The 25,886-nt window shown below is 50.1% G+C and overlaps 1 protein-coding gene across 2 annotated transcripts in view; it reads left to right on the forward strand.

The window, feature by feature from the left end:
- Positions 1-320: 320 nt before the first annotated feature.
- MYBL2 (MYB proto-oncogene like 2) overlaps positions 321-25,886 on the forward strand; it is a 52,112-nt gene continuing 26,546 nt past the window's right edge. For both annotated transcript variants that reach the window (XM_023227929.1, XM_023227930.1), the window contains exons 1-5: positions 321-602; positions 7,336-7,429; positions 15,366-15,437; positions 16,370-16,462; positions 20,433-20,653. In XM_023227929.1, coding sequence (XP_023083697.1) covers positions 583-602; positions 7,336-7,429; positions 15,366-15,437; positions 16,370-16,462; positions 20,433-20,653 — 500 coding nt within the window. In that variant the 5' untranslated portion in view covers positions 321-582. The remainder of the gene's footprint in view (positions 603-7,335; positions 7,430-15,365; positions 15,438-16,369; positions 16,463-20,432; positions 20,654-25,886) is intronic.

Below are 25,886 nucleotides of genomic sequence, written 5' to 3' on the forward strand. Positions count from 1 at the left end.
AGGCACAGGTAGGGTGAGGGGCCGCTTTAGCGTGGGGCGGTAGGGACGCAGGAGTGGCTTGGACTAGCGTGGGGGATTCCGCCCTGGCGTTTTCCCTGGCTGGCTCTCCCACGCTCGCGCCTCACTCCCCTTGCTCGGTCTTCGCTATGTGGGCTACTCCTGGGCCGCCACGGACTGACACCTGAGCCAGGCCTCAGTCGCATCACGGCCCGCTCCGTAACTCAGAAGTGGCGGCCGCTAGCCCGGTCCTACAGCGGGCCCTGGAGGGTTTGGGCAGGTGCCGCCCCGCAGGCCCCGCCCCGCCGGCTCCGCCCCTCCCGCAGGCCCCTCCCCCGTCGCCCGCGCGCCAGGCCCGGGCGGCGCCTACGCGCTTGGCGGGAGATAGAAAAGTGCTTCAACTCGCGCCGGCAGCGGCTGCAGTTCCTGCGAGCGGGGAGCGCGGGACCTGCTGACACGCTGACGCCTCCTAGCGCGGCCCGGGGCCCGGAGCGACCGGAGCAGCCCGGGTCCTGACCCCGGCCCGGCTCCCGCTCCGGGCTCAGCCGGCAGGCGGGCGAGCGCGGCGCGGTCCGGGCCGGGGGGATGTCTCGGCGGACGCGCTGGTGAGACAAGTCGGGCGGGCAGAGGTCCCCTCCCCCTCCCTTTAATTCACCCCTCCCCCACCCAGCTCCCCCAAACCCTCCCCAGGCTCCCTCCAAGCTGGGGGTGTGTGTGTGTGTGTTGGGGGCGGGGTGTTTCCGCGGAAATGCTGCGTCCTAGGCCCTCTGAGGCAGGGGCGCGCGTAAAGCTGGGGGGCTCTTGGGAGTCCCTGCGGCTACCCGGGCCTGCTGGGCCTCGGAGCTGGGACGGGCGGGTCTCCTGGGACCCGGGCCAAGCCCTGCATGATGTCATTTTGTCTCCCGCCTAATTGCGGGATGGGGGTGGGCCGGCCCGGTGTCAGCCGGCAGGGCCTTCGCCGGGGAGGAAGGCGACCCCTGGGAGCGAGAGGGAGTCTCCAGAGTCCCAGCCAGTGGGAGGCCGAGCCTGGGAGGCACTTGTTCCAGCCCAGTTTTGGGTCAACTTGGTGGGTGGGCTTTGCTCCTCAACATTCCGGGGAGCACAGAGCTCCCCAAGCCCTCTCCCCCGGAATGAGAAGGGTGCTGAGTTGGGAGCTCTTTTGTCTCTCCCACCTGGGTTCCGCGCCCCAGCTTGGTTCGGTTTGAGACCTCTCTTCCTGTTCCCACGAGGAGTTTTGGGCAGCTGGGGTTGAAGGTGCGGGGGAGAGAGTCCCTGGGGCAAAGGCAGGAACTGCGGTCTCCATTTTACTTATTTCCCCAAAGACTTAAGTGGCCAGCTCTGTGGCTCCAGATTCCTCTCTTACACCTGTGCGCCTGGGGCCTCAGCTCCAGGCTTTTCAGCCTGCCTGGGAGACAGGACAGTGGGGTCCTGACCTCTTCCCTGCCTGGATCCCTGCAGCTCAGATAACCTTCGGTCCCTCTTTTTTTTTTTGAGACGGAGTCTCCTGTCGCCCAGGCTGGGGGCTCTCACTGCAACCTCCTCCTAGGTTCAAGAGATTCTCCTGCCTCAGCCTCCCAGTTAGCTGGGACTGCAGGCGCGTGCCACCACACCGGGCTAATTTCTTGTATTTTTGGTAGAGACAGGGTTTCACCATGTTAGCCAGGGTGGTCTCGATCTCCTGACCTTGTGTTCCGCCCGCCTCGGCCTCCCAAGGTGCTGGGATTACAGGCATGAGCCACCGCGCCCGGCCAACTTCCGGTCCCTCTTTAGACGATAGCCTCATCTAAAGATGAAGCCTTCCATCCCTCTAGATTTTTGCCCTTTCAGGCCGAGGATAGGGATATGAGCACAGGGACTATGTTCCTCAGGCCCCATTTTCCCAGGGGCAGCACCACTGTCCAGGAAGTTTTTTGTTCAGGCACCTATCAGACCCTGCCCTGTTTTTTTGTTTTTTGTTTTTTTTTCTTTGAGACAGGGTCTCCCTCTGCGGTCCAGGCTGGAGTGCTGTGGTGCAATCATAGGTCACTGCCGCCTCAACCTCCCAGGTTCAAGTGATCTCCCACCTCAGCCAGCTGGGACTGCAGGCTGAGTAGCTGGGACTGTGGACACGCGCCGCCACAACTGGCTAATTGTTTTGTTTATTTATTTAGGAGACAGACTCTCGCTCTGTCGTCCAGGCTGGAGTGCAGTGGCACAATCTTGGCTCACTACAACCTTTGCCTCCTGGGTTCGAGGAATTCTGTCTCCGCCTCCCGAGTAGCTGGGACTACGGGCGCAGGCCGCCACGCCTGGCTAATTTTTTGGATTTTTAGTAGAGACAGGTTTCACTATGTTGCTCAGGCAATCCGCCCACCTTGGCCTCAAAAGTGCTAGGATTAGAGCGGGTGGGGGGTGGGGGCGGTGGCCTCGCGTTGTGTCTCACCTCACTATGTTACCCAGGCTGGTCTCGAACTCCTGGCTTCCAGGGATTCTCCTCCCTTGGCCTCCCAAAGTCCTGGGAGTACAGGTGTGAGCCACCTTTCCTGGCCCTATCCTGATTTTTTGTTCATTCCAGAAGTGACTGCCCGTAGACCACCCTCAGGTCCTCAGCTACTTCTCACCTGAGGGGCTCAGTGGAGGAACGCCTCCCATGTGAAGGATGGCAGCTCCACAGCCCTCAGCCCTTTTCCTGGCCATTTGCTGTAACTCTCCTCTGCCCTAGTGCTCCACTTCCCACTTTGTCTCTGACTCACCCCAGCCCTGGAGCAGAGCCCAGCATGTTGAAGGGTAAAAGGTAGGGTATGTTGGACCAAAATGTGGTTGCCACCACTAACTGGCCTCTGCTTTTTCAGCCGGGATTAGGATGTGAGGACTTGCAGGTGTCTGGAGTTAGGAAAGTCCGGAACTTGGCAAGTGGCCTGACCCCCTGAGCCTCAATTTCCTCATCTTTTAAGTGGGGATAATGAGAATGTGGGTGAAGTTGATGGCCAGCACACGTGGTAAAGTATGTCATCTCACAGAAATCTCCCAGCTGTCTGAGATGCTGACCCTATCTAACAGCATTGGAGGCTGGGTGTGGTGGCTTTACACCTGTAGTCCCAGCACTTTGGGAGGCCAAGGCGGGCGGACCACTTGAGGCCAAGAGTTCCAAGACCAGCTTCACCAACATGGTGAAACCCCTCATCTCTACCAAAAATACAAAAATTAGCCAGGTGTGGTGGTAGGTGCCTGTAATCACAGCTACTCAGGGGGCTGAGGCAGGAGAATTCGCTTGAACCCAGGAGGCGGAGGTTGCAGTGAGTCAAGATCATGCCACTGCACTCCAACCTGGGAACAAAGCGAGACTCTATCTCAAAAAAAAATTAAAAAATAAAAATAAACAGCATTGGAGCACGAGGGAGTGTCCATGCAGACATCCTTTCATCCTTGAAAGAATATTTGCTGACCTTCTGTTAGAAGCCAGGCCTTCTTTGTGCTGGATGCTGAAGAAGCAAAGATGGTTTCTGTCACGAGCTGTCTGGGGGCAGTTGATTTTGAAGCCAACTTCATTCCGTTATTAGTATCTTCTGGATATTTGCCTTCTGTATTGCAATGGTGGAGGACCCATGAGCTGGGTCAGGAATGAATTCTAGATCCTTCTGTATTGCTGGCTGTAGACACTGCCCCTTCCTTTCCTGTTTCTGAAATTTTTTTTATTTTGAAACTGGGTCTTGCCTGGCCTAAAACATTTAATTAGTATTTCTTATTGACTAATAGGCAGCAGCTTTGCACATTTTTTCATTCATTTGTGTATTCAGTCAGTCCCTGGGCAAACATTTAAGACCTTTTGGTGATAAACCCTGGGATCCCGGGGTGAAGCTGACCTTTGTAGATGATGTAGAGGAGACAGGCAATTGCAGTGTAAGGGCCTGAGACATGTGCTGTGGAAGTATAGGAGTGACTCTAGGAAGCAATGGTGAGCTCTGGAAAACAAGGAGATGATAATGTGAATAGCATAGTAAGCTGCCTTTTTATTTAATCACGAGACCTAGACTTGCCTTGTTTGGAAACCTGTAAGCTTTTTCCAGTTTACAAATGTCTGACCTAGCAACTTACCTGACCAACGTGACCTGATGCAAGTCCTGTCGGGTGGAGCTGGGGAAAGATTACTAACTTTCCTCAAGCACCTGACATCCCTGGAGGTGGATCCTATGATTTCCTTTTTTTTTTTTTTTTTTGAGACGGAGTCTCCCTCTGTTGCCCAGGCTACAGTGCAGTGGCAGGGTCTCGACTCACTGCAACCTCTGCCTGCTGGGTTCAAGCAGTTCTCCTGCCTCAGCTTCCTGAGTAGCTGGGACTACAGGTACACGCCACCATGCCCAGCTAATTTTTGTGTTTTTGTATTTTTTTTTTTTGAGGTGGAGTCTCGCTCTGTTGCCCAGGCTGGAGTGTTACGGTAGTACTATCTCTGATCTCCACTCTCTGTGACCTCCGCCTCCTGGGTTCAAGCAGTTCTGCCTCAGCCTCTGAGTAGCTGGGATTATAGGCGCATGCCACCATACCCAGCCAATTTTTTTTGTAGTTTTACAAAAAATTACAAAATTGTAATTTCACCATGTTGGCCAGACTGGACTCGAACCCCTGACCTTGTGATCTGCCCACTTTGGCCTCCCAAAGTACTGGGATTACAGACATGAGCCACCGTGCCCAACTGATTTCCTTTTTTTTTTTTTTGTTTTGAGACGGAGTCTCGCTCTGTCGCCCAGGCTGGAGTTCAGTGGCCGGATCTCAGCTCACTGCAAGCTCCGCCTCCCGGGTTTACGCCATTCTCCGGCCTCAGCCTCCGGAGTAGCTGGGAGTACAGGCGCCCGCCACCTCGCCCGGCTCGTTTTTTGTATGTTTTTAGTAGAGACAGGGTTTCACCGTGTTAGCTAGGATGGTCTCGATCTCCTGACCTCGTGATCCGCCCGTCTCGGCCTCCCAAAGTGCTGGGATTACAGGCTTGAGCCACCGCGCCCGGCCTTTTTTTTTTTTTTTTGAGATGGAGTTTTGCTCTTGTTGCCCAGGCTAGAGTGCAATGACTCGATCTTGGCTCGCTGCAACCTCCACCACCCAGGTTCAAGCGATTCTCCTGCTTCAGCCTCCTGAGTAGCTGGGATTACAGGCATGCGCCACCACACCCGTCTAATTTTGTGTTTTTAGTAGAGATGGGATTTTGCCATGTTGGTCAGGCTAGTCTTGAGCTTCCAACCTCAGGTGATCTGCCTGCCTTGGCCTCCCAAAGTGCTGGGATAACAGGTGTGAGCCACCATACCCGGCCTGATTTCCATTTTTGTAACTATTAAACTGGATAAATATGAGAATTTTTTGGAGCAACTTGGAAGATTGCCTGGTAGAGTAAAAACACTCAGAACTCAAAGCAGCTGGTACTGTTTTTTTTTCCCCCTACAGCCATGTTAGAAGATACTGTACACTGGGCCGGGTGTGGTGGCTTACGCCTGTAATCCCAGCACTTTGGGAGGCTGAGGCGGGTAGATCATGAGGTCAGGAGTTCAAGACCAGCCTGGCCAAGATGGTGAAACCCTGTCTTTGTTAAAATGCAAAAAAAATTAGCCAGGTGTGGTGGCAGGTGCCTGTAGCTGAGGCAGAATTCCCTGAACCTGGGAGGAGGAGGTTGCAGTGAGCTGAGATGTTGCCACTTCACTCTAGCCTGGGCGACAGAGTGAAACTCCGTCTCAAAAAAAAAACCAAAAAAAAAAAAAAAAAACCAGGATACAGTACGCTGATATTTCTCTCCATTAAGCCTGTGTGTAGGGAAGGATTGAAAAGGGATTTGAGAAAATGGACGTAAGCTGGACACGGTGGTGCACACCTGTAATCCCAGTTACTTTGGAGGCTGAGGCAGGAGGATCGCTTGAGCCCAGGAGTTCAAGACCAGTATGGGCAACATACTGAGACCCTGTCATTACAAAAAAAAAAAAATCCACACATGAAAAAACAACTTGTCCAGTCATGGTGGCTCAGTTCTGTAATCTCAGCACTTTGGGAGGCCAAGGTGGGAGGATTGCTTAAGTCCAGGAGTTGCAGATGAGCCCGGGCAACATAGTGAGATGTTTCTACAAAAAAATACAAAATAGCCAGGCATGATGTCATGTGCTAGTAGTCCCAGGTACTTGGGAGGCTAAAGTGGGAGGATTGCTTGAGCCTAGGAGTTGGAGGCTGCATTGAGCTATGATTATGCCACTATATTCCACTCTGAAAGACACAGCCAGACTCTCCCTAAAAGAAGAAAAACAACAAATGGACATAGATAATATATTTAGAATTTTTTTCCCAAATAACTAATATCTCTTAAAATCCTGGTGCCTGATAACTTACTTCATCAACTTTATTCCTTAAAATATCCATGTGGGTTTGTTACTGAAAGGGAAAAGTGATAGTCTGACTTTGAACATAATATTCTTAATATTCTTGGTGAAATCTTAACTTTCTTTTTCCTTTTTTCCTTTCTTTTTTTTTTTTTTTTTTTTTTTTTTTTGAGACAGAGTCTTGCTTTGTCACCCAGGCTGGGTGCAGTGGCATGATCTTGGCTCACTGCAACCTTCACCTTCTGGGTTGAAGCAGTTCTCCTGCCTCAGCCTCCTGAGTAGCTGGGATTACATGCACGCACCACTGCGCCCAGCTAGTATTTGTATTTTTAGTAGAGATGGGGTTTTACCGCATTTTATCAGGCTGGTCTTGAACTCCTGACCTCAAGCGGTCCACCCACCTTAGCCTCCCAAAGTGCTGGGATTACAGGTTTGAGCCACTGTGCCTGACTTCTTTTTCTTACAGCTTTCGGAATCACTAGGGCATTCCTGAAGATTAAAAAGAAGAAAGTAGCTCTTAACCCTATTTCATTAAAGAATTTAAAAAGCGGTGAGGTCAGATGTGGTGGCTCATGCCTATAGTCCCAGCACTTTGGGAGGCTGAGGTGGGAGGATCGCTTGAGCCCAGGAGTCCAAAACCACCCTGGGCAATATGGTGAGACCCTGTCTCTACAAAAAGTACAAAAGTTATCCGGGCGTGGTGGCATGCCCCTATAGTCCCAGCTACTTAGGAGGCTGGGGCGGGGGGATCATTTGAGTCCAGGAGTTCAAGGCTGCAATGAGCTGTGATCATGCCACACTGAATTCCAGCCCAGTGACAGAGTGAGACCCGGTCTCAAAATAAAAATAAAAATAAGTGAAGCAGAAGTGCCTATGTCTTAAAAAGAAGAAAAAGTAAAAGCTCTCTCCCCCAGACCTTTCCCTAGGGTGGGCTGGCCGCTGCCTACACGCTCTCCATTATGTAAAATGTATGGACACACCATCCTTGACCTTTGGCCTGCTTTCCCCATAGCGAGGATCTGGATGAGCTGCACTACCAGGACACAGATTCAGATGTGCCGGAGCAGAGGGATAGCAAGTGCAAGGTCAAATGGACCCATGAGGAGGTGAGTCCATGGGGAGGAGAGGATTGATGGCAGCTGGGGGCTGTCCAGAGGAGCTGAGCCTGGAGTCCTGATGTCCCATCAGATGGGATGAAGAGGAGGAGTGGGTGAAGGAAGGGATGGGTCCTCTGATTGACCTCAGGCCTCTACTCAGAGCATTCTGGGGGACTCTAAATTCTGAGGACTCAGCAGATGGGAAGGGGATGTATGTCCCAGACCTCAGGGCCCACTGTGTCTCCTGAGCAGCTGGCATGTTCTAGGTCATGGACGTTGATTTTGCTTTTTGCCTTTTGAGTGCTAGGAGGTTCGGTTCGGCCAAGTCTGTAACTCCCCCTTTCTTTCTTTCTTTTTTTTTTTTTTTTTTTGAGACGGAGTCTCGCTCTGTCGCCTGGGCTGGAGTACAGTGGCCGGATCTCAGCTCACTGCAAGCTCCGCCTCCCGGGTTTACACCATTCTCCTGCCTCAGCCTCCCGAGTAGCTGGGACTACAGGCGCCCGCCACCTCGCCCAGCTAGCTTTTTGGATTTTTTTAGTAGAGACGGGGTTTCACCGTGTTAGCCAGGATGGTCTCGAACTCCTGACCTTGTGATCCGCCCGTCTCGGCCTCCCAAAGTGCTGGGATTACAGGCTTGAGCCACCACGCCTGGCCCCCCCTTTCTTTCTTGTTTTTTTTTTTTTTGAGACGGAGTTTCGCTCTTGTCACCCAGGATAGAGGGCGGTGGCGTAATCTCAGCTCACTGCAACCTCTGCCTCCTGGGTTCAAGTGATTGTCCTGCCTCAGCCTCCTGAGAAGGTGTGATTATAGGTGTGAGCCACCATATCCAGCTATTTTTTTTTTTTTTTTGGAGACAAGAGTCTCGCTCTGTCACCCAGGCTGGAGTGCAGTGGCATGATCTTGGCTCACTGCAACCTCTGCATCCTGGATTCAAGCAATTCTGCCTCAGCCTCCTGAGTAGCTGGGATTACAGGCATGTGCCACCACGCCTCACTAATTTTTTTTTTGTATTTTTAGTAGATACGGAGTTTCACCATCCTGGCCAGGCAGGTCTCGAACTCCTGACCTCGTGATCTGCACATCAACCTCCCAAAGTGCTGGGATTATAGGCGTGAGCCACTGTGCCCAGCCTTAATTTTTGTATTTTTAGTAGAGACGGAGTTTCACCATGTTGGCCAGGCTAATCTTGAACTCCTGACCTCAGGTGATCCATCAGCCTTGGCCTCCCAAAGTGCTGGGATTACAGGCGTGAGCCACTGCACTCTGCCAACTCCCACTTTCTTTTTCTAAAAAAATGAACTGTATTGAACCTTCTGACATCAAGCCCTGAACTGGTTTCCTTCTAGCTCCGTCTTTTTATTTTCTAGTAAAGGTGATTGAAATATACTTTATATGTAATCATATGCAATCAAACGCCCCCCTTTTTTTTTTCTCATTTTTGAGACAGGATTTTTGCTCTGTCGCTCAGACTGGAGTGCCATGCTAGCATGGCTCACTGTAGCCTCAACTTTCTGGGCTCAAGCAATCCTCCCCCCTCAGCCTCCTGAGTAGCTGGGACCACAGACATGCACCACCACACCTGGCTAATTTTTGTATTTTTTGTAGAGGTGGGGTCTTTCCGTGTTGCCCAGGCTGGTCTCAAACTTCTAGGCTCAAGCAGGTCTCCCACCTCAGCCTTCCAAAGTGCCAGGATTATAGGTATGAGCTACTGTGCCTGGCCAGATGCCCCTTTTTACGGTGAACAGTTTGATCAGTTTTTTTTTTTTTTTTTGAGATGGAGTCTGTCTTCCAGGCCGGAGTGCAATGGCGTGATCTCTGCTCGCTGCAACCTCCGCTTCCTGGGTTCAAGCAATTCTCTGGCCTGAGCCTCCCGAGTAGCTAGGATTACAGGCACCCACCATCATGCCCAGCTAATTCTTGTATTTTTGTAGCGATGGGGTTTCACCGTGTTGGCCAGGCTAGTCTTGAACTCCTGACCTCAAGCAGTCCACCCACCTTGGCCTCCCAAAGTGCTGGGATTACAGGTGTGAGCCACTGCGGCCAGCCAGTTTGATCACTTACATGCAGTTTGACAAATGCACATACCAATGTAGGCTCCACCCTGATTATCCCAAGAAGTCCTTGTGGCCGTTTGTGGTCAGGCTTCCCCAGCTCCAGGCAATTGCTGATTGATTTGTTTTGCCTGTTTCTTTTTGGGGTGTGTGTGTGTGTGTGTGTGTTAACTTTAGGTTCAGGGGTATATGTGCAGGTCTGTTATATAGGTAAATTGCATGTCATGGGAGTTTGATGTACGGGTTATTTTATTACCTAGGTAATAAGCATGGTACCCGATAGGTAGTGTTTTTTTTTTTTTTAGACAGTCTCTGTTGCCCAGGCTGGAGTGCAGTAGTGTGATCTCAGCTCACTGCCACCTCCTACTCCTGGGTTCAAGTGATTCTCCTACCTCAGCCTCTCAAAGTAGCTGGGATTACAGGCACATGCCACCACACCTGGCAAATTTTTATATTTTTAGTAGGGACAGAGTTTCACCATGTTCACCAGGCTTGTCTTGAACTCCTGACCTCAGGTGATCTTCCCACTTCAGCCTCCTAAAGTGCTGGGATTACAGGCGTGAGCCACTGCACCCAGCCCCAGTAGGTAGTTTTTTGATCCTCATCCTCCTCCCACCCTCCACCCTCAAGTAGGCCCTGGTGTCCTTGTTCCTTTCTTCGTGTCCATGTGCATTCAGTGTTTGGCTCTTACTTATAGGTGAGAATATGTGGTATTTGGTTTTCTGTTCCTGTGTTTGCTTAGGATAATGTGTTTTGCCTGTTCTTGAATCTTCTGTACATGAAATCGTACGGTTGCACTCTTTGCATCTGGCTTTTGTTCAGCATAGTGTTGGGTGATTCAGTAACTTGTCCTTTTCTATCACTGGGTAGTATTCCGTTGTATGGGTGTATATAGCACACAGCGTTTCACCTGTTGATGGATGTTTGGATTGTTTCCGGTTTTTGGCTATTGTGTATAGTGCTACCATGAAGATTCTTGCATAAGTCTTTTTGCAAATACATATTTTCCTTTCTTTTGGGAAGATAGTTAGGTATGGTCATGAGGTAGGTATATATTTAGTTTTACAGGAACTGCCTTTGGCTTAGTTGATTGTACCATTTTAGACTCCTACTGGCCTTTTTATTTTACCTCAGTTCTTAGTGTCTTCAGTTCTTCAGTGTTTTTTGTTTTGTTTTGTTTTCAACCCATAGGTAACATCATAGATGTCCTTAATTTTAGGTTTGGGTTTTTTTTTTTTTTTTTTGAGACAGCGTCTTGCTCTGTCGCCCAGGCTGGAGCTGAGACTACAGGCGCCTGCCACCACGCCCGGCTAATTTTTTGTATTTTTCGAAGAGACGGGGTTTCACCATGTTATCCAGGATGGTCTCGATCTCCTGACCTCGTGGTCCACCCGCCTCAGCCTCCCAAAGTGCTGGGATTACAGGTGTGAGCCACCACGCCCGGCCTGATTTTTTGTTTTTAAATAGAGAAAGAGGGTCTTGCTATGTTGCCCAGGCTGGTCTCCTGGGCTCAAGCAATCTTCCTGCCTTGGCCTCCCAAAGTGTTGGGATTATAGGCAGGAGCCACCATGACTAGCTTATTTTGTTTTTTTCTAAAACTTGCTGTGTGAGTGGTAAACCCTTTTTAATCATGAAAGATGTTTTTCCAGATGCGTGCTTAGCAAGCCTTTTCTGCTCATCCTGTTGTGGACCAGGGACTATATTTGGGTCTTGTGGGTTTAGAAGAATAAACAAGGCCAAGTTTCTACCCCAGAGCAGCTTTCTCCCTGGGATGGAGAGATAAGACCGTGCGCAGGTCCCTGGAATGTGCTGTGGTCATCCGCGGCACCGGTAGGATTGGTGTCTGTTGGTGCTCACTGTTATAGCTCTGGGCACCTGATAATTGTAGGATGAGTGGATGGCGAGTGCCTTTAGAAGGAGATATTACTGCTGCCTGACGAGGTTAAGGAAACTTATATGGAAAAAGTGACCTTCGAGCTAAGGATGAGGATTTGGAGATTTAATAGTGAGGAAGACCTACAGTGTGCAAATGTTGGGTAAGTCAGATCAGGAAAGGGGCTGTAGGTAGAGAAAAGCCAGTACAGGAGGCCAGTTTGGTTGGAGGGTAGGGTCCTTGAAGGGGTGGAGAAGTGGTTGTCGGAGACGAACGAATACATTGGGGCTGATTCCTCGAGGGCCTTGAGTGTTAGGCTTAGAAGCTGTAGGATTGTTCAGCTCTCAATGCAAAGCCAGGTTAGCTTCGTTTTTGGTTTGTTTTTTCTAAGTCTGAACTGGACAAAGATGGAAGGTTCTAATGCAGGGAGTGATGTGAATGTAGCCGGGCTTCAGGGGAGCTCATCTGTGTGAGGAATTGATAAGAGGGATGGGTGGCCTGGCGCGGTGGCTCACGCCTGTAATCCCAGCACTTTGGGAGGCTGAGGCAGGTGGATCACCTGAGGCTAGGAGTTCAAGACCAGCCTGGCCAACACGTCAGAGCCCTGTCTCTACTAAAAATACAGAAACTTAGCCGGGTATGGTGGTGGGTGCCTGTAATCCCAGCAACTTGGGAGGCTGAGGCAGGAGAATCAGTTGAACCCAGGAGGCAGAAGTTGCAGTGAGCTGAGATCACGCCATTGCACTCCAGCCTGGGCAACAAGAGCAAAACTCTGTCTCAAAAAAAAAAAAAAAAAAAGATATAGAGCACAGGCTGGGGCTGAGAGACCAGTGCTGAGGGAGTGGGAGAGGGCGCTGTGCCAGGCAGGCAAGAGGTGGCTGTGGAGAGGGCAGTGCGGGGATGGAGCTGACCATGTCAGGGAGTCCCAGGGCAGGTGGAAAGAGTGTAAGTTTGGAAATGATAGTTTCCAGGTCAGTTGTCAGGGAGGGTGATGGTCCCAGAGATGGACTGGGGAACACGGGAGGAAGCAGGTGTGAGCCTGGCCAGGGCAGGGAAGTGGCATGGTTTGGGTAGGGAAGGGTGTCCTGGACTGGCCACAGGTGGACATGTGAGTGCAGGCCTGGGCTGCCTCATCCAAAGAATTTATGGTGACTTTGCCCAGCCTGTGCTGGTTCTGGCCAAGCTGTAGTTGAGGGCTTTGATTCCTGTGGTGGGCCGCATTATGACCAATTTTTCTGTCTAGGAGCATGTATACACATATAAATTTATATGTGTGACAAAACCATCTCACTTTAAATTTATCCCCTTTTTCCTCCCCCTTAATCTACCCCTTAACCATCTTTAACTTTGTAGTTCAGTGGTGTTAAGTATTTTCAGATTGTTTTGCAAAAGATCTCTACAACTTTTTCATCTTTGAAATTGGAAACGAGGCTGAGTGTGGTGTTTTATGCCTGTAAACTGAGCACTGTGGGAGTCCGAAGCAGGACGATTGCCTGAGTCCGGGAGTCCTAGACCAGCCAGGGAAACATAGCAAGGCCCTGTCATTAAAAACGAAACAAAAAAATATCCACCAACTTGGTGGGTCATGGTGGCTCAGGCCTGTAATCCCAGCACTTGGGAAACCCGAGGTAGGAGATTGCTTGAGGCAGTCTAGACCAACCTGAGGAACATGCGAGATCCTGTCTCTCCAAAAAAAAAAAATCAAAAATTAGCCAGGCATGGTGGTGTGTGTCTGTGGTCCCACCTACTTGGGAGGCTGAGGTGGAAGGATCACTTAAGCCCATGAGGTTGAGGATGTGGTGGGCTGTGTTTGCACCACTGCACTCTAACTTGGGTGACCAAGCGAGACCCTGTCATAAAAAGAAGATGGAAAACTGAAACTAATTAGACATGAATTCACTCTCCTCCTGCCCTCCAGTCCTTGGCAGCTATCTTTCTACTCTGTTTCTGTGATTTTGACTATTTTATTTATTTATTTTATTTTTTCAAGACAGAGTCTTGCTCTGTCGCCCAGGCTGCAGTGCAATGGCGTGATCTCGGCTCACTGCAACCTCCACTTCCTGGGTTCAAGCGATTCTCCTGCTACAGCCTCCCGAGTAGCTGGGATTACAGACGCCTGCCACCAGGCCAGGCTAATTTTTGTGTTTTTATTAGAGACGAGCTTTCACCATGTCTGCCAGGGTGGTCTCAAACTCCTGACCTCAGGTGATCCACCTGCTTCGGCCTCCCAAAGTGTTGGGATTAAAGGCCTGAGCCACGGCGCCCGGCCTGATTTTGACTTTTTTTTTTTTTTTTTTTTTTGAGACGGAGTCTTGCTCTGTTGCCCGGGCTGGAGTGCAGTGGCCGGATCTCAGCTCACTGCAAGCTCCGCCTCCCAGGTCTAGGCCATTCTCCTGCCTCAGCCTCCGGAGTAGCTGGGACCACAGGCGCCCGCCACCTCGCCCGGCTAGTTTTTTGTATTTTTTAGTAGAGACGGGGTTTCACCGTGTTAGCCAGGATGGTCTTGATCTCCTGACCTCGTGATCCGCCCGTCTCGGCCTCCCAAAGTGCTGGGATTACAGGCTTGAGCCACCACGCCCGGCCTCTGATTTTGACTTTTTTAGATGCTTCGTGTGAGTGGAATCCTGAGTATTTGCCCTGTCTGGCTATTTGGCTTAGCATAATGTCCTCAGCTTTCATCCATGCTGTAGCATGTGTCAGAATGCCCTCGACTGAGTAATACCCATTGTTTATATGCATGACATTTTCTTTCTTTTTATTTTGTTTGAGACGGAGTCTCACTCTCGCTTTGTTGCCCAGGCTGGAGTGCAGTGGCATGGTCTTGGCTCACTGCAACCTCCGCCTCGTGGGTTCAAGCAATTCTTCTGCCTCAGCCTCTGGAGTAGCTGGGATTACAGGCACCTGCCACCACACCCGGCTAATTTTTGTATTTTTAATAGAGATGGGGTTTTGCCATATTGGCCAGGCTGTCTCAAACTCTTGACCTCGTGGTCTACCTGCTTTGGCTTCCCAAAGTGCTGGGATTACAGGTGTGAGCCACCACGCCTGGCTTGACATTTTCTTTATATATTAATCGATTTGACTGAGGAAAACTTTGTATACAATTAACTACAACCATTTATAGTACAATTGAGGGGAACCACCAGCACCGCCGGGCTATAGAACATTTCCATTGTCCCCAAGACATTCCTTGCCCCCCTTTGCTGTTCATCCCTCTCCACCACTGGCCTCAGACAACCACTTTTTGTCCCTATAGCTTAGTTTACATTTTCTAGAATTTCAAATGCATGGAATTAGACGGTGTGTACCCTTTTGTGTCTGGCTTCTTTCACACATCATAGTGACACTGAGATTCATGTTATCGCATGAATTGGTAGTTCATTTTGGGAGGCTATTTTGATAGATACTAGCCTGTCTTCTTTGAGTCCAGGCCTCCTGCTTCTAGTGCTAAATCACTGTCACCTCTGGCCTGAGTGCCGTAATGACCTCCTTACATCCACTCTGCTCCCTTCCAGCCCCTTTCCCACCCTGTAGCAGGCAAAGAGAACTTTATAAAAAGCACGTTTGACTGTGACCACCCACTGTTCAAACACATCAGTGGTTTTGCATGATAGATGGTTGAACTGATGCTGCAAATGATCTGGCCCCTATGGTTCCTTCCAAAATCATCTTGCATCTGTCTTGCTTCCTCCATTCTAGCTATTCTGCATTTCCTTAGAACCTGTCCCTTAGTATCCTGGAGTAGGCAGTCACCACGTACCTCTCCATATCTCCCAGCAGGGAGTGGCTTTACTTTTGTTCCTCTGAGCCTTTGATTGGCAGCTGGCTCCCTCCTGTGAGATCAGGGGCAGCTCTGTTGCTGCCTGCTGCTGCAGCTGTAGCGCCTGGCACTTAGTAGCTATTCACTTAATGATGGAATGAATGAACGAGACTGTTCCTTTTAGATTGGGCTCCGTCACGGGCAGCCCTGAGGTTTTCTGCACGTATGTGTGCTGAGCCCCTGTCTTTCTGGTTTTGGCAGGACGAGCAGCTGAGGGCCCTGGTGAGGCAGTTTGGACAGCAGGACTGGAAGTTCCTGGCCAGCCACTTCCCTGTGAGTACAGTCCCTCTGTGGCCCTCCCTTGGGGCAAGGACTCTGAGAGAACAGTGTGCCTGGGGCAGACTTTGCCAAGGAGAGGAAAAGGGAGTTCCTTACTAAGCCCCTCAAAACAAAACCAAATAAAACAGGGCAAAGGAACGTTTGTAGGATCTTTCTTCCTAAACTAGCATTCAGGGCATACTGATGTAAACATCTCCCAGCTCCTCAGCATGCCTGGTGGTCTTCAGGCTCTGAGACATTTGCAGCATGTGGTGCATATTTGCATATCTTCCTGTGAGTCAGGAGTGAACAGGTGTTCGGTTTCTCAACCGTGAGACTGAAACTGAGGGGAAGTGATGCTGTCAGCAGGTTTTATGGTGAGGCCCCCACAGGGCTGGCGGGTGCTACCACATTCGATTAGAGCCTCCCGATGATGAGGGGGTTCCCTTCAGGACCTCCTCCTCAGGCTCTCCCACCCCTGACCCACAGGTGTCTGGGAGGGAGGGGGTGTGGCAGGAGCTGCCATATGTCTTACTGCCTGGGCTGCTCAGAAAGCAAGTCACCAGATTCCTTCCTGCCCCATTTCCTCATCTCCCCCTCTTCTGTGTAATCTGAACTCTTCAGGGAATAAAAATGCTCTCCTAGAAAAAAGCAGGGGTCCCTGTCATACAAGGAGTTAGACTTGTGATGGTGGCCTCTTGCATTTGGTTGGTAGGGGCTGGCTTCCCACAGGGGCCCAAGTTTGCCCTCTCATGTAGCAAAGGGAAACTGTCCATGTTCCGGCATGTGGGCATACAGTGTGTGGTGGCTGCATGCAACAGGACACACCTACCCAAGGTGTGCCTAGTCCCAGGCCATAGGCCCCTGAACCTAGTACTTAACCAGGCTCCCAGCCCAAGGTCCCAGAAGTTCTCACAGATTGGTTTGTTCTTCTGTTCTTTTCCCAGAACCGCACTGACCAGCAATGCCAGTACAGGTGGCTGAGAGTTTTGAACCCAGACCTTGTTAAGGGGCCATGGACCAAAGAGGAAGACCAGAAGGTAACTGCTTGGACAGTGCCTTGTACACAGTGGGCCTCCACCCACCAGTGAACCTGGGGACTGTGAGATTGCCTTGTGTTGGGGTTGGGGGTGTCAAGCTGAGCATTGGGTGTGAGTTGTCTACCAGCCAGTCTGACACTCTTATGCTGCCCTGGCTGCAGCCCTGAGATTCCAAGTTTCAGAGTGTCTCCAGACTTCCCCACTCATGGTCCGAGGGCTGTTGGGCTGATTACTCAGCTTCTCTTGTTCTGCCCATGGAGGGGAAGAGCAGCAGTGCGGTGTTGTCATGAGAATTAAGCAGGTGATGTTTGTAGGGCGCTTGCAGGTCCTGTACATGGTGAGCTCTCAGCAAATGGCAGCTGCTGCTATCCCTGATTTAATGGTGATTGCACCCTGCAACCTTCACAGGGCATAGATGCCTTCTTTTGATCGCCATAGCAGTCTTGTGAAGTGGGCAGAAGTTGTTAGTCCCATTTTATAGATGGAGAGAGCAGGGCTCAGAGAGGCTGGGGATGTCCCCAACCTAGAAGAGGCAGTAAGCGCCATGACTGCCCTGGTATACCTTGGGAGTTCCCTCATCTCTTCTCCTTGATACCAGCCCAGAGGATGCCATTCTACCGAGGCAGGCGTGGCTCATGGGAAAGAGGGAGATGAAGGGAACTAGGCATTTCTTTTTTTTTTTTTTTTTTAGATGGAGTCTCGCTTTGTTGCCCAAGCCGGAGTGCAGTGGCACAATCTCAGCTCACTGCATCCTCCACCTCCTGGGTTCAAGCAATTCTTCCGCCTCAGCCTCCTGATTAGCTGGGATTACAGGCACCTGCCACCACGCCTGGTTAATTTTTGTGTTATTTTTAGTAGAGATGGGGTTTCACCATGTTGGCCAGGCTGCTCTCAAAATCCTGACCTCGTGACCCACCCACCTCGGCCTCCCAAAGTGCTAGAATTACAGGTGTGAGCCACCGCGCCTGGCCTGGAACCAGATATTTTTAAATTAATTTTTTTTGAGACAAGTCTTACTCTGTTGCACTGGCTGGAGAGCATTGGCTAATTTTTTTGATTGATTGATTGAGGCAGAGGTTCGCTCTGTCATCCAGGCTGGAGTACAGTGGCACAGTCACGGCTCATTGTAGTCTCAACCTCCCAGGCCCAAGCAATCCTCCCACCTCAGCTTTCAAAGTAGCTGGTACTACATGTGCCACCATGTCTGGCTAATCTTGAAAAATTTTTGTAGAGACAGTGTCTTGCTATGCTGCCCAGGCTGGTTGAACTTCTGGGCTCAAATGATCCTCCCATGTCAGCCTCCCAAAGTGCTGGGATTATAGGTATGAGCCACTATTCCTGGTCTTTCTCTTTTTCTATTTTTTGAGACTGAGTCTTGCTCTGTTGCCCAGGCTGGAGTGCAATGGCACCATCTTAGCTTACTGCAGCCTCCACCTCCCGGCTCCAAGCAATTCTCTGCCTCAGTCTCCCGAGGAGCTGGGATTACAGGCTCCCACCACCACTCCTGGCTAATTTTTGTATTTTTAGTAGAGATGGGGTTTCACCACGTTGGCCTGACTGGTCTTGAACTCCTGACCTTGTGATCCACCCACCTTGGCCTCCCAAAGTTTTGGGATTGCAAGCGTGAGCCACTGCGCCCGGCCTTTGTTTTTTTTTTTTTTAATTTATAGAGACAGGGTCTTCCTATGTTTTCCAGGCTGGTCTTGAACTACAGGGCTCAAGCTATCTTCTCACGTTGGCCTCCCAAAGTTCTGGGATTATAGTCATGAGCCATGGCTGGCACTTCACTTTAAAATTAATTTTAATTAACTCGGTGTGGTGGTAGAGTGCCTATAGATGGAAGGCTGAGTTGGGAGGATCGTTTGAGCCCAGGAGTTCAAGGCTGCAGTGAGCTATGATCACACTACTGCATTCTACCTTGGGTGACACAGTGAGACCCTGCCTCAAAAAAAAAAAAAAAAAGCCTGGGTGTGGTGGCTCACGCCTGTAATCTCAGCATTTTGGGAGGCTGGGGTGGGTGGATCACCTGATGTCAGGAGTTCGAGACCAGCCTGACCAACATGGCGAAACCGTGTCTCTACTAAAAATGCAAAAATGAGCCTGGTGTGATAACACATGTCTGTAATCCCAGCTGCTTGGGAGGCTGAGACAGGAGAATCACCTGAACTGGGGAGGCGGAGGTTGCAGTGAGCCGAAATCACGCCATTGTACTCCAGCCTGGGCTGTAAGAGTGAAACTCTGTCTTGAAAAGGAAAAAGAATGAAATTAAGTTTATTTATTTATTTATTTTTGAGGTAGAGTTTAGCTCTTGTTGCCCAGGCTGGAGTGCAATGGCATGATCTCGGCTCACTGCAACCTCTGCCTCCCAGGTACAAGCAATTCTCCTGCCTCAGCCTCCTAAGCAGATGAGATTACAGGTGCACGCCACCATGTCTGGGTGATTTTTGCATTTTTAGTAGAGAGGGGGTTTTGCCATGTTGGTCAGGCTGGTGTCAAACTCCTGACCTCAGGTGATCCACCCGCCTTGACCTCCCAAAGTGCTGGGATTACAGGCATCAGCCACTGGGCCCGGCCTGAGACCTTGTCTCTTAAGAATAAAATAAAATTTAGTTTGAAGATACTTTTTTGGCTGGGTGTGGTAACTCACACCTGTAATCTCAGCACTTTGGGAGGCTGAGGTGGGTGGATAACTTGAGGTCAGGAGTCTGAGAACAGCCTGGCCAATGTGATGAAACCTCATCTACCAAAAAATACACAAATTAGCAAGGTGTGGTGGTGTACCTGAATCCCAGCTACTTGGGAGGCTGAGGCTGGAGAATCGCTTGAACCTGGGATGTGGAGGTTGCAGCGAGCTGAGATCGCCCCCCTGCACACCAGTGAGACCCTGTCTTTAAAAAAGTAAAAACATAAAATTGGGCTGGGCACGATGGCTCATGCCTATAATCCCAGCACGTTGGGAGGCTGAGTCAGGCGATCACCTCAGGTCGGGAGTTCAAGACCAGCCTGATCGACATGGAGAGACCCCGTCTCTACTAAAAGTACAAAATTAGCCAGGTGTGGTGGCGCATGCCTGTAATCCCAGCTACTTGGAAGGCTGAGGCAGGAGAATCGCTTGAACCTGGGAGGTGGAAGTTGTGGTGAGCCAAGATTGTGCCATTGCATTCCAGCCTGGGCAACAAGAGCAAAACTTCATCTCAAAAAATTAAAAAAAAAAAAAGTAAAAACGTAAAATCTTTAAAAACAAAGTAATATGTGGTTGCTATAAAAATTTAAACAATAAGGAAATGAAGTCAAATATTTATTCACCAAAATCTTTGCCAAAAGAAGCATCCACTCTTCCCAGTTTCCTGTGGCCTCTGTGCGCACGAGATCATGTGTGTCTGTTGTATAGGTGGGGCCTGGCCTGGCTCTTGTGGCTGAGTATGTTGTGGTTTGTGTCCTGAGCTAGGAAGCCTGACTGAGGGCAGGTGGGGCTCAGGTCCGGCTAGGTCAGCCCGCCATGCCTGCTACCACGGCTCAGCCTGTGCCCTCCCAATTTCCACAGAAGTGCTGGGAGGTCTTATGGCAGCCTGGGGCATGGCCAGGGTGGGAAAGTCTATTTCCCACCTTTAGTTTGGACCCCTGTGGTTGTTCCTCCTCATCCCTCTGCTCTTTTATACTTAGCTTATTGGGTTGAGCCCTGAAGAGGGAAGCAGGACTCAGGTGCCTTTGTTTACCCCTGCTTGATCTCTGCCCTAGAAAGAGTCTCTGGCATTCTTGACCTAGATTTATTTCAGGCAATAAATGAGAGGGATGTGGTCAGATCCTCAGGTAGGACCTGTGGGCTACACAGAGTCACACTGGGTGGCATCCCCTGCCACCTGCTCAGTGTTGCCTGAGGGGATATGGTAGGTGGCACCTCCCAGGGCTGTGGATGTGAAGGGCGAGGGAGGGGCCGGTGCAACTGGCTACCCAGAGGCTTTTCTCCAAGGTCATCGAGCTGGTTAAGAAGTACGGCACAAAGCAGTGGACACTGATCGCCAAGCACCTGAAGGGCCGGCTGGGGAAGCAGTGCCGTGAACGCTGGCATAACCACCTCAACCCTGAGGTGAAGAAGTCTTGCTGGACCGAGGAGGAGGACCGCATCATCTGCGAGGCCCACAAGGTGCTAGGCAACCGCTGGGCCGAGATCGCCAAGATGTTGCCAGGGAGGTAAGCTGTCTTCTTGGGGGTTGGGGCAGGTTCCCGGGAGGCCAGGCCCAACCCTCCTTCTGATGGAGGAGGGTTCCTTGGTGGGTACTGTGGTCCTATGCTCTTGTTCTCTAACACCCAGCCTCGGCTTCAGGACTCCCAGAGGCATGCATAGTCAGGAGGAAGGGTGGTTCCCCAGGAAGGCCCTGTCTTCTGTCAGCTTAAAAGAACAGATGGTGTTAAGGGAGGCCTCAACAAGAAAGTGGGAACCCTGGAGTCTAGTTCTCATCCAGTTCCCAGCTCACTGTGTCTTCTTGGTTAGCCTCTTCTCTTCGACTTCAGTTTCTTCTAACACAGAATAGGCTTGAGATGTGGGGTAGATGGGCTTTCTTTAAGAAGAAAATGGTCAGGCCGGGCGCGGTGGCTCACACCTGTAATCCCAGCACTTTGGGGAGGCTGAGGCGGGTGGGTCATGAGGTCAGGGGATCGAGACCATCCTGGCTAACATAGTGAAACCCTGTCTCTACTAAAAAACACAAAAAATTAACTGGGTGTGGTGGCGGGCGGCTGTAGTCCCAGCTACTTGGGAGGCTGAGGCAGGAGAATGGTGTGAACCCAGGAGGCGGAGCTTGCAGTGAGCTGAGATCGCGCCACTACTCCAGCCTGGGCGACAGAGCCAGACTCTGTCTCAAAAAAAGAAAGAAAAAAAAAGTCAAAAATCAGGTAGTACTATAATCTGCTAAAAGGTTTTTTTTTTCTTAAAAGGTTTGTAATGAAAAACATCAGTCTTTGTCACCACTCTGTTAACTCACTCTACTAAAACAGACTCATCTTTTTGAGTTCTTTATCACTATCTCTGTAAATGATGTGCCATTTTACATATTGATCCTCTGCTGTGGGAGATTAGCTTTCTTAGGCTTTCCCACTCCCCATATGTCCCTATTGCTCCAATAATGTATTATAGTTATTAAAATAATAATGTTCATGGTTGGGCATGGTGGCTCATTCTTGTAATCCCAGCACTTTGGGTGGCTGAGGCAGGTGGATCACTTGAGGTCAGGAGTTTGAGACCAGCCTGGCCAACATGGTGAAGCCTCATCTGTACTAAAAATACAAAAAATTAGCTGGGTGTGGTGGTGGGCCTGTAATCCCAGCTACTTGGGAGACTGAGGCAGGAGAATTGCTTGAACCTGGGAGGCGGAGGTTGCAGTGAGCCGAGATCACATCACTGCATTCCAGCCTGGGTGACAGAGCGAGACTGTCTCCAAAAAAAAAAAAAAAATTTTTTTTCCCCTAAATGTTGAAAGCATTCCATGATCTTTTCTCCTGTTTTTCATCTCTTTTGCTTCCTTTTCTGGGAGATTTCTTATCTTCTAACCCTTATTTTGAAGTTACTTTCACTAAAAATTTTACTTTCTAAGGGCTCCTTCCTTTTCTGTCACTCTAACACCCAGCCTCAGAGTTTCAGGTACATGGGATCTCTTGGAAAAGTTTTCACCTGTGAGGGGAGGAGTGGAGAAAAGTAGGGAAAGGGCCGAGCAAGGGATGGGGTCTTGGAAAATCCAGCTTTGGCCTGCTATAAGGCCAAGGGGTGTGTGTATTCACATGTATACATGCAGTGCATGTACATGTGAGGAGGGCGCATGTGTACATGGGTCAGGGAACTCCTGGGGCATCTTTGGTTATGCCTTCCAAGGGCTGGTTTTTTTTTTTCCTTTCTTTCCTTTTTTTTTTTTTTCCATCTCACTCTGTCACCCAAGCTGGAGTGCAGTGGCGTGCTCCAGGCTCACTGCAAACTCTGCCTCCCAGGTTGAAATGATTCTCCTGGTTCAGCCTCCCAAGTAACTGGGACTACAGGTGTGCACCACCATGCCTGCCTAATTTTTGTATTTTTAGTAGAGACAGAGTTTCACTCTGGTGGCCAGGCTGGTCTCAAACTCCTGACCTCCTGCCCACCTCAACCTCCCAAATTGTTGGGATTACAGGCATGAGCCACTATGCCCAGTCTCTTTTTGAAACAGGGTTCTCACTCTGTCACCCAAGCTGGAGTACAGGTGTATGGCTCATTGCAGCCTCAATCTCCTGAGCTCAAGCAATCCTTCTGCCTCAGCCTCCCAAGGACCCGGGACTACAAGCACATACCAGCATACCCAGCTAGTTTTAAAATTTTTTGTAGGGGCAGGATCTCCCTGTGTTGCCCAGACTGGTCCCAAAGTGCTGGGATTATAGGCATGAGCCACCACACCTGGCCTGACACCCTATTCTTATTTTGTGGTTTCAATAGCTTACTTCTCTGTCAATATTATTTTTTTTTTTGGTGTTTGTTTGTTTTTTTTTTGACCGAGTTTCGCTCTTATCGCCCAGGCTGGAGTGCAGTGGCATGATCTTGGCTCACTACAACCTCTGCCTCCCAGGTTCAAGTGATTTTCCTGCCTCAGTCTCCTGAGTAGTTGGGATTACAGGCGCCCACCACCACACCTGACTAATTTTTGTATTTGTAGTAGAGACGGAGTTTCACCATCTTGGCTAGGCTAATCTCAAGCTCCTGACCTCAGGTGATCTGCCTGCTTTGGGCCTCCCAAAGTGCTGGGATTACAGGTGTGAGCCACCGCACCTGGCCCTAAGCTGGATATTGTTCCCCTGTTTTCCATCTTCTGAAAACTTGTAAAAAATCTCTTACTAGTGGCTGTCTTCTACCTGTTTCTCTTTGTCCTTGTGAATTTTTGCCTTGCTTTATTTTGAATTCTTTTTATTGTCATGGCAGTGTGGTCCTGGCAGGGAGAGAAAATGCCAGATTGTGTGTTTTCCCCAAAGTCTGAAATGATCCCTTTTCAAAGCTCAAACCTGAATGTGTCATCTTTCTGGGGCTTCCCCTTACACTTGGGTTGGAAACTTTGGCTTCTTTCCCCACATGGCATTTTTGGCTCACAGCTGCCCCCAGCCCCACTTTGATCCACTGTCACTTGTGCTCACTTGGTTTTAGCTGCTTTGCCTCCTTTCAGTCCCTCGAACCCTGAGGTCTTCTGACAGCTCCTAGTGCTACTCTGTCGGCCTGCAGTGCACTCCCGCTTGTGCCTATTATATGTAGCTAATGTGTTCTTATCCTTCAGTTCTCAGTGGGGGCGCTATTTCTTCAGAGAAGTTTTATCTGTTCTCCCAGACTGTGGTTGGTCCCCAGCGACTTCTGTGTTGTGCCCACACCTGTCTGTGGAGTAGTGTGTACCCCAGTTTTAGCTGGAGATAACATTCATCGCCCCTGCTAGATTCAACTGTCAGTGGCAGCCACCTGTCTTATTTACCGATGGATCCCCAGTGCCTACAATAATGCCTGGCACACAGTGGGTGCTTTTTATATGTGAGCAAAAGAATGAGTCTCACTACAGCTTGGGGCACTCCAGACTCTGGTCTTGGGGAGTGGGAGGGGCTGGGGAGGTGTTTTGGGTCAGGTTCCCTGGAAGCAGAACCTGTGACTCAGAGTTTCAGGTACATGGGATCCCTTGGAAAGGTATTCACCTGTGAGGGGAAGAGTAGAGAAAAGTAGGGAAAGGGCCAAGCAAGAGGTGGGGTCTGGAAAATCCAGCTTTGGCCTGCTATAAGGCCAAGTGGTGTGTGTATTCACGTGTATACATGCAAGGCATGTACGTATGAGGAGGGCACACGTGTACATGGGTTGGGGAACTCCTGGGGCACCTTTGGTTGTGCCTTCCAAGGGCTGTTTTTTTTTTTTTTTTTCTTTTTTTTTTGAGAGGGAGTCTTGCTCTGTTGCTAGGCTGGAGTGCAGTGGCACGATCTCAGCTCACTGCAACCTCTGCCTCCCAGGTTCAAGCGATTCTCCTGCCTCAGCCTCCCGAGTAGCTGGGATTACAGGCATGCACCACCACGCCTGGCTAATTTTTATATTTTTAGTAGAGACGGGGTTTCACCATGTTGGCCAGGCTGGTCTTGAACTCATGACCTCAGGTGATCTGCTTCCAAGGTCTGTTAAGCAGATAAAGTCATAGTAGAAGCTGTTGGCAGCATGTCCGTCAGCTGGGGGATTGGATGCACTGTAGGGACAGAGGATCTGGGCAAAGCACCAGGAGCACCCCTTACCCACACCTTTGCCCGGTGAACATTGTGTCCCTGAGGGCTTAGAGTGCAAATGATCCGAGGATATCCTCTTAGACTGGGTGCTCAGTCAAGCTGTTACTTTCTGTTCACTTTTCTTTCTTTTTTGAGACAGAGTCTTGCTCTGTCACCCAGGCTGGAATGCAGTGGTGTGATCTCGGCTCACTGCAAGCTCCGCCTCCTAGGTTCACACCATTCTCCTGCCTCAGCCTCCCGAGTAGCTGGGACTACAGGTGCCCGCTACCACGCCCAGCTAACTTTCTGTATTTTTAGTAGAGACGGGGTTTCACTGTGTTAGCCAGGATGGTCTCGATCTTCTGACCTTGTGATCCGCCCGTCTCGGCCTCCCAAAGTGCTGGGATTACAGGCGTGAGCCACCGCGCCCAGCCTCTGTTCACTTTTCAAGGGAAGAGCATTCTGCTTGGCACTCCAAAGAAGGTAGTGTCTACTGTGTGTAAGCATAGTACCTTTGCATTTTTAGTAGAGATGGGATTTCACCATGTTGGCCAGGCTGGTTTCGAACTCCTAACCTTAGGTGATCCACCTGCCTCATCCTCCCAAAGTGCTGGGATTATAGGCGTGAGCCACTGCGCCTGACTTGCCGCTTGCTTCTCACCACTATACTTCTGTACACTTTTGTGGTACTACCCCATCCTTCTGTATTACTCTATGCCTTTATTACTACATGTTTCTTTACTAACCTACTCTGTGCTTTATGCTACTGTTCTACTGTAGATATGTCTCCTCCCTGAATCTTCAGTGAATGACGGAGTATGACGTAGTCTTCTGACTTTCCAGATAAAGAAACCAAGGCTCAGGGAGGTGAACAGTAGTGGGGCTTCTGCCCTCTTTGGCCACTTACCAGTCTGTGGGAGGTGAACAGGGCTTGCATCTGAGGTCAGCGTGAGACTCAATGGAAATGAGCAGTGTTTGCTTATGGTTTCTATACATTCGAAGTGGGCAGGGAAGAGGGTGAGAGTTCCAAGCACATATTTTTAGTTTTATAATTTAAAAAAAAATTTTAATTTTCTTTTTACATTTTTATTTTTTAAAATTTATTTTTGAGATGGAGTCTCACTGTGTTGCCCAGGCTGTAGTGCAGTGGTGCAATCTCGGCTCATTGCAATGTCTGCCTCCCGGGCTTAAG

Source organism: Piliocolobus tephrosceles, chromosome 20 (assembly GCF_002776525.5).
Source record: "Piliocolobus tephrosceles isolate RC106 chromosome 20, ASM277652v3, whole genome shotgun sequence".
Taxonomy (NCBI): Eukaryota; Metazoa; Chordata; class Mammalia; order Primates; family Cercopithecidae; genus Piliocolobus; species Piliocolobus tephrosceles.